At 46.6% G+C, this 16,036-nt stretch overlaps 1 protein-coding gene across 1 annotated transcript in view; it reads left to right on the top strand.

Annotated features, from left to right (window-relative positions):
• MYO10 (myosin X) overlaps positions 1 to 16,036 on the top strand; it is a 212,473-nt gene that overhangs the window by 170,973 nt on the left and 25,464 nt on the right. Inside the window, exons 20-26 of the mRNA XM_068535172.1 lie at positions 4,925 to 5,049; positions 5,142 to 5,256; positions 11,000 to 11,106; positions 11,957 to 12,190; positions 12,554 to 12,599; positions 13,160 to 14,026; positions 15,301 to 15,424. Of these exons, the coding sequence (XP_068391273.1) occupies positions 4,925 to 5,049; positions 5,142 to 5,256; positions 11,000 to 11,106; positions 11,957 to 12,190; positions 12,554 to 12,599; positions 13,160 to 14,026; positions 15,301 to 15,424 (1,618 nt within the window). The remainder of the gene's footprint in view (positions 1 to 4,924; positions 5,050 to 5,141; positions 5,257 to 10,999; positions 11,107 to 11,956; positions 12,191 to 12,553; positions 12,600 to 13,159; positions 14,027 to 15,300; positions 15,425 to 16,036) is intronic.

The following is a 16,036-nucleotide window of genomic DNA, read 5'->3' as shown; positions in this document are numbered from 1 at the left end:
TAAATGCCTCCGTGTCAGTCTGGCTTTTACAGTACCTTTTTTTCCTAAGCTTTATTGAGCTATAAATCACATACCATGCAACTGACTCATTTGAAGTGTACAATTCAATGGTTTTTCATAGATTCACAGAGATGTGCAACCATCACCGCAGACACTTAAAACACTTTCATTACCTCAAAAAGAAATCCCCTTAGGGGACTTCCCTGGTGGCACAGTGGTTGGGAATCCGCCTGCCAATGCAGGGGACACGGGTTCGATCCCTGGTCCGGGAAGATCCCACATGCCGCGGAGCAACTAAGCCCGTGCGCCACAACTGCTGAGCCTGTGCTCTAGAGCCCACGAGCCACAACTACTGAAGCCCGCGTGCCTGGAGCCCGTGCTCTGCAACAAGCCAAGCCACCGCAATGAGAAGCCCGCGCACCGCAACGAAGAGTAGCCCCCGCTCGCCGCAACTAGAGAAAGTCCACGCAGCAACGAAGACCCAACGCAGCCAAAAATAAAGAAATAAAATAAACAAATTTATTAAAAAAAGAAATGCCCTACTTCTTGGCTGTCCCCCCTCTGTCTCCCCATCCCCTCCACCAACCCTTAGCAGCCATCACTCTACCTTCTGTCCCCGTAGATTTCCCGTCCCGGACGTCTCACATGAATGGAATCACGTAACGCGTGGTGTTTCGTAACTGGCTTCTTTCACTTAGTATAATGTTCTCAAGGCTCATCCATGTTGTAGCAGGTAGCAGCGCTTCATTTTTTTATGGCCAGTAATATTCCGTTTTATGGATAGAAAGCCCATTTTGTTTGTCTCCTCATTAGTTGATGGGCATTTGGGTTGTTTGCACTTTAAGGTTCCCTTAGAGCAGCTTCACCCCGATCTCCCTGCTTCTCTGCCTCTTACGTCCACGTTGTTCAAAGCAGGACCTCTACAATCCATTCTGTACCTGATTTTTTTTTTTTTTTTTTTACTTTGTAAAAAAAAAGTGTCTTCAAAGATATATAGCCAAATAGAACTTTTTCATATTGTACATACGTGATTATTGCCTTCTTTTAGTGCTGTCTCATTTTCCCCCCTTTTTTCTTAGCTGTCTCTTCTTCCCACCACCCATAGTAGTGCCCCCCACTCAATAACAGCCTGGCATGTCTCCTCCTATCCTTCTCTGCACATTGTGTATCTAAATGTGTATATTCACACACATGTACACACATAGAGCAGGTGTTTTATTTGATGGGGTCATTGTTTTACAGCAGTGAGACTGTCATACATACTTTTCTGCATCTTCTTTGTCTCACCTTGCAAAAAGGCTTGAGAGTTAACTGGGGCGTCTTTAATTTGGTCTTATTTTTTAACGGCCGCCTAACACTTCATGATGGGCATGATATCAAAATAGACCCAGCCATGCCTCTGGTCTTGTTTCCAGTTTTGCTGCCACCAACACGGGGATCCTTCTACAGCACAGGTCTGCCCCCGGCGGGCAGCTCCTGATCCTGGAAACAGTGGCATCAAACTTGAGTGCCGTGTCCACCAACAGCTCAGGTCCCTGCCCACCTCCCCGTTCCGTCCCGGACTTAACTACTGAACATGCCAGGTTCTCTTTCCACCTCTTGGCTTTGGTTTGTGCTGTGTTCTCTGTGTAGAATGTCCCTTCCCCTCCAGCAGTGAGTAGGAGTTGTGAGAGCCCAAACTCTGGGTCAGACCTGGGTTCAAATTCACGTGACACCCATACCCCCTCAGTACTTTTCTTTGTCCCGTGTTCCCAAGGAACGTAACTTTAATTTTTAATACGGTTTTATAGTAGGCCATCTACTATATAAGTAGTGATGTTTGGCATACCTGTCACCCTCCTAAATTTCAGGGTCCTTGGAAACAGAATCAGCCCTGTGAGGCTATGCAAGTGAGGGTCAGAGGGTATAAGGGAAATCTCTGTACCTTCCTCTCAATTTTGCTGTGAACCTAAAACTCCTCTTTAAAAAAATTAGTCTTAAAAAAAAAAAGCTGTGGAGACAGTAAAAAGATTAGTGGTTGCCAGCTGTTGGGGAGAGGTAGAAGTGAATAGATGAAGCACAGGATTTTTAGGGCAGCAAAACCACTCTGTGCAATGCTCTGATGATGGACACATGTCATTACATAGTCATCAAAACCCATAGAATGTACAGCACCAAGAGTGAACCCTGACGTCGGATATGCACTTGGGGTGATTAGGATGTGTCATGTGGGTTCATCGGTTGTAATGAATGTACTACTCTGGTGAGGGGTTTTGATATAAGACAAAAAAGAATCCAGCCCCCCGCCTTTTTGTTTCCAGCAAGCATGAATCACAAAACCTTGGCGCATAGTAGGTGTTTAATCATTGATATTCAGTAAACGGATCAAGACCAGACTCCTGGGACTATAATTGCCCCGGTTTATGGCTGTTACTTCCCAAATCCTCCCTTGCTGTCGGCCATCAAACTTCACAGTTAGGACACTGCCGGCAGTCTTGGGAGGGAGGACCTCCAGTTCTGGAAAACGAGTTACCAGTACAGACTGGAGTGCATTAGGTGACGTTTTGAAAGGCCACATGCTTTGAGTTGTGACTTGCCCACCCTCCAGCTGTGTCATCTTTGAACATTAAATTCACCAGAAAGAAAGGGAAGTTGAGACCCACCAATGGAAATACAGGTCTACTCCCCTTGTGATTGCCCTGTGTGTTGCCCAGGGCGACAATCTGCGAACAGATCCCCCTTCCCCCGGTTAAATTTCTGCGAAGGGGCAGAAGCACAATCACAATGGGAGCCTGGAGAGTGGCCACTCCTGGTGGCTCCCTCCCACCCTCCCTCCCCTCCCCAGGCTGTATGAAATCCTACAACCACACCACACTAATTAGCCCGAGAATGGAAGGGGTTGTCATGGCGACCGAGCACTTTTTAAAGCACAGGAATGGTGTTCATTATTGTTCAGTGTCTTTAGCTGTGGCGAAAAGGTCAGCGTGGCAGTTGTTTTCCATATGAATTTTGGCCTGAGAGCCAAACCGAAGGTGGAATGTTCCTCGGAGGGACTGGAAGATGGTAAGTGCGGCTGCACTTTTTGGATGGGGTGTCCCTTTAGTAATATTTTTCAGAGTGTTTTAATAACTAGTGCCAAACTAAGGAATTGTACGGACTTCGTTATGTAGAGATTGAAAGAAAAGGAGCAAGGAAAAAAGTATGGGTCAGGAACAGTGAAAGTTTGAGAGAGATTTAGGGAGTTTTTTTTTAAAATTTACTTAACAAGTCTTTGAGCATCAAATGATTAGATATGAAATTCGTAGGTTTCTCTGTGAATTAACAAAGTTAACTAAGTCTGATGCCTTATTCAGTGTTTGTTTTATATTAGCTCTCTACTGGTCGTTGTGGATTGCTACTGTTCAGATTATATTCCCAAATAAATCTAACAGAAGCATTTTAACCAAATACCCTCAGAACAGTTGCCTCTCTCTGTGTTTCAATCCGAAGATAAGGTAAAGGAGTTATCAAGGCTAATTTTTTCATGCTTTTATTTTACTCTTTCTCGTCTAGGGATATTTGAAATAATTAAGACCAGAAACCAGTGAGCCCCAGTTCTTTGGATATTCGCCCTTATTTATTGGCTAGACTCCGGTAGAATACTGCTGAGTAGAGACATCTGACCCCAGTGTTTGTAGGAGAAATTAAATATGAGACAAGTCATCCTGCTGGATATGATGGCAGCTTTTCCATCAAACGCTGCAAGGGAGATTTGCAGAGCATTCTTCAGATTTATTTTTTTGCTAGCTTGGAAAGCATACAGAATAACACGGCTTTCAGCCTGATTTTGTGTTAATGACTGGCTGTGTTTTTAAGGCTCGCAAATTTAAGCCACTTACCGTCTTTGCACTTTTTAACAATGTACTTGTGTTCTATGGCGCTATTTTTCAGTCATTTTGTACACAGTTGTGTAAGATAAGAAAATACGAATTAATTAAAGGGAAATGGGGTGTTTGGATTAAAAAACAAATCACTGCCCAAAAAGCTGTGAGTGGGAAATGGCATACTTTTGGGCTTTACCCTGAAAGACCATTGTCCTGTCAGCAACACCAGTTTGTTTGGCAACTGAACAGATAAGAGAATATGGTTCAGAATGTTAAGTCTTGGCTTGATTTCCTCTGTCTTTTGTTTGTATGTTCTGGGATTAATTTATTTAGTGATCATAGCATGGAGCTCGATAAATGGGGTATCTGACTAGAAATTGAGGAAATTAATTTTTTTTCATTTTTGTCTGTTTTCTCCACGTACAAACTCTCCTTTTCCTCCCCAGCCCCTAACCCCTCCCCCAGCCCTCACTGGGTCACTGCATTTTTCAACTAAAAAAATGCCTGGAAATTGAATTTTAAAAAGTAAATAAAGTGATATTTGCATGACACTTAAGATTCTTTGGAAAACGTAGCATTAAAAATGGTGGTCCGTTTATGATATTTGTAAAGTAATCAGAAATTTGAACCTGGATATTAATATCAATGAATTATTGGTATCTTTTAAGATATGATAGTGTTGTGGTTCTATTTAAAAAATGATACTGGAACACTTCCCTGGCGGTCCAGTGGTCCACACTTCCACTGCAGGGGGCATAGGTTCCATCCCTGGTCAGGGAACTGATCCCGCATGCCGCAAAGCACGGCCAAAAAATAAAAAAAAAAAAGTGATACTGATATATTTACAAATGAGAGTGTACTATCTGGGACTTGCTTCAAAAAAAATCCAAGGCCAGGGAGTACGTGGGCTAAGGATGGGGGGCCGGATTGACACGGGTGCTGGCTGTTGCAGCTAGGCTGTGGGTATGTGGGGTGGGGTTTGTTTTCTGTACATTTGTGTAGGTTCAAAATGTGTGTGTGTAAAACCATGGGGGGAGGGCGGTCTTCTTAACGTCATCTTCTCACCTCTTGGCATGTTTTAGATGCCCGACCAGTTTGACCAGGCAGTTGTGGTCAACCAGCTGCGGTACTCCGGGATGCTGGAGACGGTCAGGATCCGGAAAGCTGGGTATGCCGTCCGAAGACCCTTCCAGGATTTTTACAAAAGGCAAGACGGAGCTGCAGAGACCCTCTTTCTTTGCAGAGGGGTTGGGGAAAGGATTTTAGCACAAGGTGACGCTGGGCATTCTTCTTTTGCAGGTATAAGGTGCTGGCGAGGAACATGGCTCTGCCCGAGGACGTGAGGGGCAAGTGCACGGCCCTGCTGCAGCTCTATGACACCTCCAACAGCGAGTGGCAGCTGGGGAAGACGAAGGTAAAACTTCGGAGAAAGAACGACCGTCCCATCAACCCCCTGAGAGATGTTTGAGTTCGGTGTTCTGTGATGACTACTAACCAACTGTTTTTCCAATGTCGGGAAGATACCCATCGTATCGTGCCAGCCATATTCTTTGTCCTCCCAACGTGAATCTTTTTTCTGAAGTCCTTGACTTTACAGGGACTCTGTTCTTGGGGACACATTGAAGCATCGGATCCTAAGTGCGTGTGTTTTCATTCAGTCAGTCAACAAATGTTGGCTGATGGGCAACTCAGTGCCAGGGAAGAACTGGGCAGCCTCTGGCATCTAAGAAGTGAGACCCCAGACCCTTCTAACTTTGCATTATTAGAATAGAACACTGAATGTTCTCCCTGCACCACAGGAGCTGTTGTGTGGGAGACCAGCAAGTAGTCCGAAATCCATTTTTTTAAACATGCAGGTGTGACTGAGGCCTTTACCCCTTAGCTGAGTGATAAGCAGTCTGGCCTCAACAGCAAAAATTAGCCATAAAATTGGCAGTATGACCTCTTCTCCCTGTATCAGGAACTTCCAGAACCCTCATTTGGGGTTCCATTCTCCTTCTGCCACCCACCTCCAGGGTCTTATCACACAGGAGAGGCAGAAATGCAGGCAGCTGGGGGTCGGCCTTTGAGTGTATGGTTGTCTTCAAAAGTAAGAGGTGTTCCTCAAGCCTCATCCTCCTGACTCTACAAGTAGGAATGCAGCATCAGAGAAATATTTTAAAGATTCTGCTCAGATTATGTTTTTAACCTAGGAGTTTCTTTGTTTAAAAAAAAAGAAAGAGGAGGAAGAGGGAAAGAGAGACACATATCTTGCAGTTTGACTGTCTTCATCTCAGAGCTTCTCTGATAAAATACCATAGACAGGGTGGCTTAAGCACAGACATTTATTTCACACAGTTCTGGAGGCTGGAATTCTGAGATCAGGGTGCCAGCATGGTCAGGTTCTGGTGAAGGTCTCTTTCCTGGTTTACAGACAGCTGCCTTCTTACTGTGTCCTGACACGGTGGAGAGTGAGTTCTGGTCTCTCTTCCTCCTCTTATAAGGGCACTAATCCTATCATGGGGCCCCACCCTCCTAAACGTAATTACTTCCTAAAGGCCTGACTTTCAAATACCGTCACATTGGGGGTTAGGGCTGCAGCATGAGAATTGGGGTTGGGGGGGGGTGGCAAACATTCAGTCTATAACATTGATGTGAGATTAATGACAAGTATTTAGGCATCACCTGGAGGCCATTTAGCAAAGGAAAGTGTATAATGAACATACTCTTCTGCTCTTGAAGGATTTCAGCTGGCCAGGGATTTAAGATGCAAACATCTAACAAGGTAGAGATGGCATGCAGAGGTATTGTATTAGTCATCTATTGCTGTGTAACAGACAACCATAAACTTAGCAGCTTTAACAACACACACCAATTACCTCATGGTATCTATGGGTCAGGGGTCCAGGCACAGCTCAGCTGGTCCTCTGTCAGGGTCTCAGAGTGTCAGCTGGGGCTACATTCCCTTCTGGAGATTGGAGTCCTCTTCCAAGCTCACGTGGCTCTAGAATGCCATTCTTTGCAGTTGTAGGACTGAGGCTGCAGTCCCACTGGACCCTCTTTTCCTGCTGGCTGCCCCCTGGGGCCACTCTCAGCTTCTAGAGGTCCCCCCACAGTTTCTAACCACCTGACCCCTCTCCCAGGCCCTCCCACTTCTTCAGGGCCAGCAGGAGACGCTTCTGCTCCAGTCTCCTAAGGTGGAGTCTTATATAATGTAACATATCCATAAGAGTGATATCCCATCACCTTTGCCATGTTCTAGAACAAAGTCACAGGTTCCACCCACACTAATAGGATTAAACAAGGGCGTAACTCATTGGGGGTCACTTTGGGGTGTGTCCTCCCAGGTTTATAGGTCTCTTTACCTGGAATTCTCCACCCTCCCCTCCACCCCGTTTAGCCAACTCATCCTTCAAGTCTCTGCTTAGATGCAGGCTTTGACAGGAATCCTTTTTGACATTCTTCATTGCACCCTGCACCAAAACTCACCCCTAAACTGGGCTAAGCCCCCTCCTCTGTCATTGACATCTTTCTGTTTTCTACCCTGTTATAACACTTAACATGCTGTCATGTTGTCTTGGTATTGCCTGGTGACTTGTCTACAATCACCCAATAGAAAATGTAGAGTTCATTGTTCGTTCTTCTACACAACACAGTGCACGTAGTAGGAGTTCACATAGTAGGAGCTCAGTCAGTGTCTGTTAAATGCTAAAAAACTATAAAGTGATGGCACAAAATTGTTGTATGTTGAGTCACTCAAAGAACTTTCTAAAGAAGTTGGTTCAAGTGGAGCTCTTGGCAGTATAATATAGTCTGCTCTGATTTTTTTAATTAAAAAGGTATTACATTCTCTGTAAACTGATATCCTCCTCCTGTCTCACTGCCTTATACCATGGAATAACATCAAAGATTATTGACTCACCCAGCCAATACCGGTCTCTTTTCTGAGCTCTGAAAAATCAATCCAACTTCATTTACAATTTACGATGGGAATCAGGCCCCAGCAAGACTTAGAACTGGGTGTAGCACAGGGACACGGAGACATAAAGACATGGGCATTGCCCCCAGTTTACTAAGTTGCTGGGAGATAAGTCATCCCATACAACTGATAAATTATGCAGTGTGATCTCTTGAAGGAATAAGGACACAGCTCCAGGAGAGAGCTCACTGTGAATTGGCATGATCAGAAGAGTATTCAAGAAAAGGAAATGTTTAAAGAGGAGTTAAATTTTAATTGGTGACACCCTGGAAGTAGGAGTAGGATGGAAGCTTATCATTTCACATAAATATTAGGAAGTAAATGGAAATATGAGAGCATTTAAATTGTATCCACTAAATAGCCCTGACCTTGACCAACATTTGACTTAATTATACTCTAGCAGTGTTTCAGTCAGTGTTGCCGCCAGAGGTCTTTGCTTTTAAAACCTTGAACCTCTAACAAATATCTAAATCTTCTGGTAAAGAAGTTTCTGTCAACACTTACATGACAGAGGGAAATGTGGGCAGCGCTGTAGTCAGCAAATTAAACATGGCGCCAGGTCTGAATTCACTGGCTTAAAACACATCTGGTCTTTGGAAGGCAAGGATTCTTATCTGCTGGGGAAGCATCCCTAAAGAAGCCAGGAGGCCTGTCCAAGCCTCTGGAACAGCCCGAGCAGGAGATCCTGCCGTACGTCCCTGCTGAGAAGCCAAGTTTAGGGAGACGGAGGTGAACAGCTGCTCCCCTCTTTTTTTCTGGTTTTGACTTTTCCCTCTGCCTTGTGACTCTGGCACGTTTTACTTTTCTGGTCCGTGGACTACATTGCCAGACCTTATTTCTTCTCTGGCAATAAAGCCTGCAAGAGGTATTCTATAAAGACATTTTACTGGAATAATCCATAGGCTCTTGAGCTATGTAAGCAAATGATAGGAAAAGCCATGAGAAACTATTCGTATTGGATGTTGAGTCAAGGTCAGCCGAGCAGCCCCCTGAGCGCGCACTGCCCCTTCCTAAGCTGCTTGATGATGCCTGACGAGGCCGGCGCCTCCGCTCACAGCAGCTGGATCCTGCTGAGTCGATCTTGGCCGCATCCTGGGGACATGGCAACGTGGCAGCGGACACCACTGGGCTGGAAGAACTGGCATCACTTTCTGTGTGTTGTTGCATAAATTCAGGGTGGATGTTCTTAATGAAGCCAAGTTAGGTCTCTAAAGCATTTTACTCCGTTTGCCCTTCGGGTTATGGAAAGAATCTATTGATAGATAAAGATGTGGAAGTAAATCTAATAGGCAGAGCATAGAGCTCTCTTTGATGGGCGTGAAACTAAGGCAGGTATTTCTCTGACTCTGATTCCAACCAAGACAGTCCCTAGGCTTCTGATAAGGTGTGAGACGCTCTTTCCTTCATAAAGCTTCCTATTTGTTCATCTGATGAATGTACTGCTCGTTGGCATCGATGCTTTTGTTTTATGATGTCACCACCACCATCACCACTCTTGTTCAAGATTTGACTTCATTGCTTTTTCTTTTAAACACTAACCAGAGCAACAGCGTTAGACTAAGATCCTTAATATCAAAAAATCGTCTCAAAGAGAAGTTTAAATATTTCTTTGAAGTCCAGTCTTGATGAAAACTGCTTCATATTTCTGAAAACTTTTTCTCATTGCTGAACTAACAAGCTTTATGCTCGTAGCTGATGTTTGTTACATTAAACTTTTTTTTTTTTTGCTCAAGATGCAGTCTCTTTATGCATCAACAGAGCATATTAATTGCAATTATAGGAAGAGAATTGTATGAAAAGCTTTTCTGAGAGAATTATTTGGTGGGAGAGTTTTACAAATGCTCAGGAACCCACAGCGGGAGTAGGTAAGGCTTCTGTGAGTCACATGATGGTGGGAGTCTCTATTTGCTTTTTTGCCCAAATGTCTTGGAAGAGCCAGAGCAGAGAATCTGGAAAAATGTGCCCTCAAGAGGACAGAACGCATCATCCTAGGCCAGAATGACTCACTGGAGCATAAATTGAGAAGTCGTGAGTGAGGGAGTGCGTCATTTAACCACCCCCCGACCAGTGCCTCCAGGTGACCGTTAATAGAAAAGCATAAAAAAAATTGTTTGTTTTTAGGAGATAATTCCAAACTTCCTTATGCATCACATTGAAAATTACAGAATTAAAAGCTACCATGATTGAGGGAGGGAGGGTCTCAGTATTTTCATACCTTTTCAAATATTAGGAATTCTGATACAAATGCCAATTACCAGACACACTTAGGCTTATATAAATGGTAAGCATAGGATTGAGGTGCCCACGGGCAGAAACAGGCCAGCAAATAGTTACAATCTCTTTGTCCCGATTCTATTGATAGTTTTCTTGCCATGGCTGAACCGAGATAACTTAAATGATTCAGTTCTAATTGCAAACAGTTTATAGAATTACATTCTTAAATGTCAATTTTTTTATGTGCATTATTTTTGAGGCCAAGATGCTTTGATCGTAATCATTTGACAGGCATGAAGGGAGAGTTTCCACGTGATGGCAAAGTAACATTTTACAAATTTCTTGGATTTTTTTCCCCCTCCCTTTCTTTCTTTTGTCCTTTCTTCTTCTCCTTCTTCTCCTCCTCCCCCTCCTCCCCTTCCCCCTCCTCCCACTCCCCCTTCCCCCTCCTCCTCCCCCTCCCCTTCCCCCTCCTCCTCCCCCTCCCCCTCCTCCCCCTCTTTCCCCCTTCCCCCCCTCCTTCTCCTTTTTAATGTAGCGAGTCTCTCTAGATATCTTCTTACTTAGACTTAATGTAGTACTGGTGTTGGTCCATGAACTATTTGTCCCAGCCCACAGTGAGATAAGTATTTATAAACTTGATGGCAATTTCACAGTCATCTTATGCCTGTTGAACTAATAATAACTGAGAAGACGGGACTTGGATTTTATATACTCCTTTGGTTTTTGCTTTCCAGTAATACATTGTTTACTATATTTTACAAAGGTCTTAGTCTGTGGCAGATGGGAAGTTTAAAACAAAAAAAGAAATCCTTTCCCCACCAGGAATTTGAGATTCCCTGTGCTGGACAGCATGGCCGTTTGTGTTTGGAGCAAATCAGAGAAAGAAAAAAGCCTTACCCACCAAAGACACAGCTGACTCAGAAACGCCTTACCTGTACCTGGCACATTCTGTGGACGTGACATGTTGCTCTCTCCTGGGCAGGTCTTCCTTCGCGAGTCCTTGGAGCAGAAACTGGAGAAGCGGCGGGAGGAGGAGGTGACGCGGGCGGCCATGGTGATCCGGGCCCACGTCTTGGGCTACTTGGCACGGTAAGAAGTGCGTGGACGGGAGGGGGCGTCCCCCGTGTGTGTCACCAGGTGGGGTGGCCCTGGCCATATGCTTTCATTTAAAATAGACCTGGATGGGTTCAGGTCAGGACCAGGCTAAGGAGAGTCGCAGGGCAGTGCTCGTAACTAGCAATGCCAGCACCTAGTTGGCTTGACCTGGGCAGGAAATGGGAAAAGGGGCTCCTGATGTCTCAGAGCAGCGACATCAGGGGACGGGGCGACATATTTAAACATCTCCCTAGTTCCTCTGGGTCACATACTGAAGCCACAGGCAGCTCGCCTGTTGACTTTGCTGTCATCCCATTGGGTCCACAGTGGCCCCCTCTCCAGGGTTTGCCGAATGAGGCAGGTTCTTTTCCTGTGCATCTGAGTTCTGTCCACCTCTGCGGACCTGCGGGCCACCCGAACCCTTGCTCGTCACCGTACGTTACATGTTCTCAAGTACACAGCCGTCCTGCTGTGGCACATCCTTTTCTTTTTTCCTCATAAGGACAGGAAAATATATCACATCTCCTGGTTCTGTTTACAACCCAACTTCCTGCCAGGACCTTTCAAAGTCAGTATTAGGAGTGATGTGTTTATTTAGCCAACATGATGATAGGGTCTTGCTTGAGTTTCGTTTGTTGTTATTCTTTTGTTTTTCTTCTGTTTTGTTTTGCCCACAAGGGCCTCCTTGTCGGCTCCCTATAATGAGTCCCTGTTATGAGCGGATCAGCCCCAAACGAGGTCCTGCTCTCTTGTCTTGTAACATTAACGTAAACTCACGTAAAGAGCTCGAAGCCTCATTACCTCCACAGTTATTCTGTTGTGCTGTTTCTCTTCTCATTTTCAGAAAGCAATACAAGAAGGTCCTTTATTGTGTAGTGATCATACAGAAGAATTACAGAGCATTTCTTCTGAGGAGGAGATTTTTGCACCTGAAAAAAGCAGCCGTGGTTTTCCAGAAGCAACTCCGAGGTCAGATTGCCCGGAGAGTTTACAGACAGCTGCTGGCAGAGAAACGGGCAGAGGAGGAAAAGAGGAAACGGGCAGAGGAAGAAAAGAGGAAACGGGAGGAGGAGGACAGGTATGGGACCTTTCTTGGCTTGGATGAAACAGACAGGAGGACACCTTTGGAGTTTTTATGCTCTGTATCCAGCCTCGCAGCAGGAATTCCCAGTGGATGCGATGGAACCTGCTGTTTGAAACAATAACTCTTGGTGGCTCAGATAAAATTCCTTAGCAGCGTTGAAGACCCAGTTTTGTGGTATTTTTATTCATGCAAAGAATAAGTATATTGCCAAAGGAAGAGACCCTATCCATCCTTCACACTTCTAAGTTGTCTTTTGCAAAGCTTCTGTTAAAAAGTTCGCTCTCTGAAAAGTGGGTCTCGGATTTTTTTCATTGCTTTCGTTTATTTTCACTGTCTTTTTTTCTTGACTATTTTCAGAGAAAGAGAGAGGGAACGAAGAGAAGCTGAGCTCCGCGCCCAACAGGTGAAGAATGCCGTGACAACATGACATCTTGTCTGTTACCTTCCCAGTTCAAACACTTTGCCTCAATGATTTGAAACTAAAATAAAGATGTAGGGAGAAGGATTCAAAGCTAAAATAAATATACAGGAGGAAGAATTTTAGAGCTGTTTATGCTGCAATTTCTAACCCATTACAATTGGGTAAAAATGTGTGAATGTCTAAGATTTCAGTGTGAATCACGACAGCATGATAGCTCTAGACCAGTATAATCACTATGTTCGTTTGCTCGGGCTGCTATAACATAAGTGCCACAGCCTGGGCAGATTAAATAACAGAAATTGATTGTCTCACAGTTCTGGAAGCTAAAGGTCCAAGATCAAGGTGTTGGCAGGGTTGGTTTCTTCAGAAGCCTCTCTCTGTAACTTGCAGATCGCTGCTGTGTCCTCACGTGGCCTTGCACCTGTGTACCTGCTTCCTCGGTGCCCCGTGTGTGTGTCCCCCAATCCCCTCTTCTTTATAAGGACACCAGTCAGTTGGGTTAGAGCCCTGCCTCACGGCTTCACTGTAACTTAATCACCCAGGAGGAGGCAGCGAGGACGCAGCGGGAACAGGAAGCCTTGCAGAAGCGTCGGAGGGAGGCCGAGCTGAGCCGGGAGCTGGAGAAGCAGAAGGAGAACAGGCAGGTGGAGGAGATCCTGCGCCTGGAGAAGGAAATCGAGGACCTGCAGCGCATGAAGGAGAGGCAGGAGCTGTCCCTGACCGAGGCCTCCCTGCAGAAGCTGCAGCAGCTGCGGGACGAGGAGCTGCGGCGGCTGGAGGACGAAGCCTGCCGCGCCGCCCAGGAGTTCCTGGAGTCGCTCAACTTCGACGAGATCGACGAGTGCGTCCGCAACATCGAGCGCTCCCTGTCGGTGGGCAGCGGGTCCGCGGGCGCGCGGGCCGACCTGGCCGAGGGTGCCTGCGGCGACAAGCCCAGCTTCAACTTCAGCCAGCCCTACCCGGAGGAGGAGGTGGACGAGGGCTTCGAGGCCGACGACGATGCTTTCAAGGACTCGCCCAACCCCAGCGAGCACGGCCACTCGGACCAGCGCACCAGTGGCATCCGGACCAGCGACGAGTCCTCGGAGGAGGACCCCTACATGAACGACACCGTGGTGCCCACCAGCCCCGGCGCCGACGGCACCGTGCTGCTGGCCCCCTCGGAGCACGACTCCTCCTCCGGGGAGCCCACCTACTGCATGCCCCAGACCCCCGGGGGCCTGCCCTCCCCGGACGGCGACTACAGCTACGACCAGGACGACTACGAGGACGGGGCCGTCACCTCTGGCAGCAGCGTGACCTTCTCCAACTCGTACAGCAGCCAGTGGTCCCCAGACTACCGGTGCTCCGTGGGCACCTACAACAGCTCGGGGGCCTACCGGTTCAGCTCGGAGGGGGCCCAGTCCTCGGTGAGTACCCACTGTCCTCCCGGGGCCCCGGCTTGCCCACGCCGGGGTGGAAGTTGTCCGTCATCCGCGCCCCCGTTGCACCATCCCTTGGAGGAAGACATCCCCCCTAGAACGGGCCAGGATTCCAAAGCCAGGCTCTTAAGGCTGGCCTTAAACCCCTTTCTCTTGCCAAAAGCAATCGTCGCATTAGTAAGTGGAACTTGGTGCCTGTTGGAGGTTGAACGCAAAACCCAGAACTGCGTCTTGCCCAAAGCCTAAGAAAACTGGCATTTTCAGTGGAGACTCTGGCTGTGTCTGTGCTGGCTTTGCAGCGGGTTGGGAAATGAGACCCGCCCTAAACCGGAACGAGACTTGCCAGGGGCACTTCAGAGACCTTTCCTGACGGTAGCTTCACCCGCCCACTGCAGGACGTTATGTATATTTTTCTGGTTGTAAGGGAGGAACCTTTAAGGGCTTAAACGTGCTCTTTCCAGCTTCTGGATTTATTTATAGTTTACTTTTATTTCTTCCCTTGACCATGCGTTAAATACTCCCTTGACTTTCTGAGGCTTGAAGATATTTTTATTTATTTGTTTGTTTATTTAAGAATATATTTTTTATTTTTTAAATTAATTTATTTATTTTTGGCTGTGTTGGGTCTTTGTTGTTGCACGCAGGCTTTCTCTAGTTGCGGCGAGCAGGGGCTACTCTTCCTTGCGGTGCACAGGGCTTCTCATCGCGCTGGCTTCTCTTGTTGTGCAGCATGGGCTCTAGGCACGCAGGCTTCAGTAGTTGTGGCTCACGGGCTCTAGAGCGCAGGCTCAGTAGTTGTGGCGCGCGGGCTTAGTTGCTCCGCAGCATGTGGGATCTTCCCGGACCAGGGCTCGAACCCGTGTCCCGTACGTTGGCAGGGAGATTCTTACCCACTGCGCCACCAGGGCAGTCCTTGAAGATATTTTTAGCACAAAAACTTAAAGGGAATTAACTCTTGGATGGTTTGATTAAAATTGTACACTTAAACAGCAGCGTTGTACTTTGAATACATAGCCTTGGGATTAAAATATGTCTCATGTGTTACGTATCAAGTCAACTGACCGTTTGACACCAAAGGTCAGTATTTTGTAACTCTGAATTCTTTTGATGACCACACTCCGTCGCACTGTGACGAAGCAGCATGTTGCTTCTTTGTCCGTTGTTTTCATTTTTTCAGTGTTGACCTGTGCTGGGCATTTCCTTTACTTGTTTTCTGTCCTTTTTGCTCACTGTTGGCTCTCTCTCTCTCTCTCTCGGTCCAGTTTGAAGATAGTGAAGAGGACTTCGACTCTCGGTTTGATACGGACGATGAACTTTCATACCGGCGGGACTCTGTGTACAGCTGTGTCACGCTGCCTTACTTCCACAGCTTCCTGTACATGAAAGGTACGACCTGCAGCCACCCTGGTGCCTGGGTTAGGGGGTGAAGTGATGGGAAACTGAGGCTGAAGGAGGAGGGCTGAGAAAGTCATCCCACATACCCCTTACCTGGTGTGAGGTCGTGTTAGGTGGATGGAGGATGCCGTGGTTGTGTGATGCGGGTGACCCTAGCGGACCACGCGGCGTTAGGACAAAGGGTCTGCAACACTGTCACCGCGTTCAGTCCCTCTCTCCCTGTTGCCTCCATGTCTCTCTCATATCTGTGCTCTTCTCCTTCCTTCCTTCCTTCCTTCCTTCCCACATCTTTTCCGCTCTCTTTCTCACACATACATACAAACACACATGTATGTTGCTGGGGTTAGTGCAGCCCATTACCATGATCAAGCTGCATTCTTCCCTCCCACAGGAGTATTAGACACCCTTATACATGGGAAAGTAAAGATCTGAGAGAGGATCACCCCTGGCTTAAACTGCCTGCGACGCCTACTGTCTATCCCCTGCTCATGATAAGAATTTTAATCGTATTTTTTGCATTGCTGTTAAACTTCGAATGTACTGTGCCGAACCTTAATACTTGGGGACCTTGAAGCATCCTCCTTCTGGAAAAGTGCTTAATCA

Source organism: Eschrichtius robustus, chromosome 2, assembly GCF_028021215.1.
Source record: "Eschrichtius robustus isolate mEscRob2 chromosome 2, mEscRob2.pri, whole genome shotgun sequence".
Taxonomy (NCBI): Eukaryota; Metazoa; Chordata; class Mammalia; order Artiodactyla; family Eschrichtiidae; genus Eschrichtius; species Eschrichtius robustus.
The sequence above is the reverse complement of the archived record's forward strand: the minus strand, read 5'-3'. Positions and strand labels throughout refer to the sequence as shown.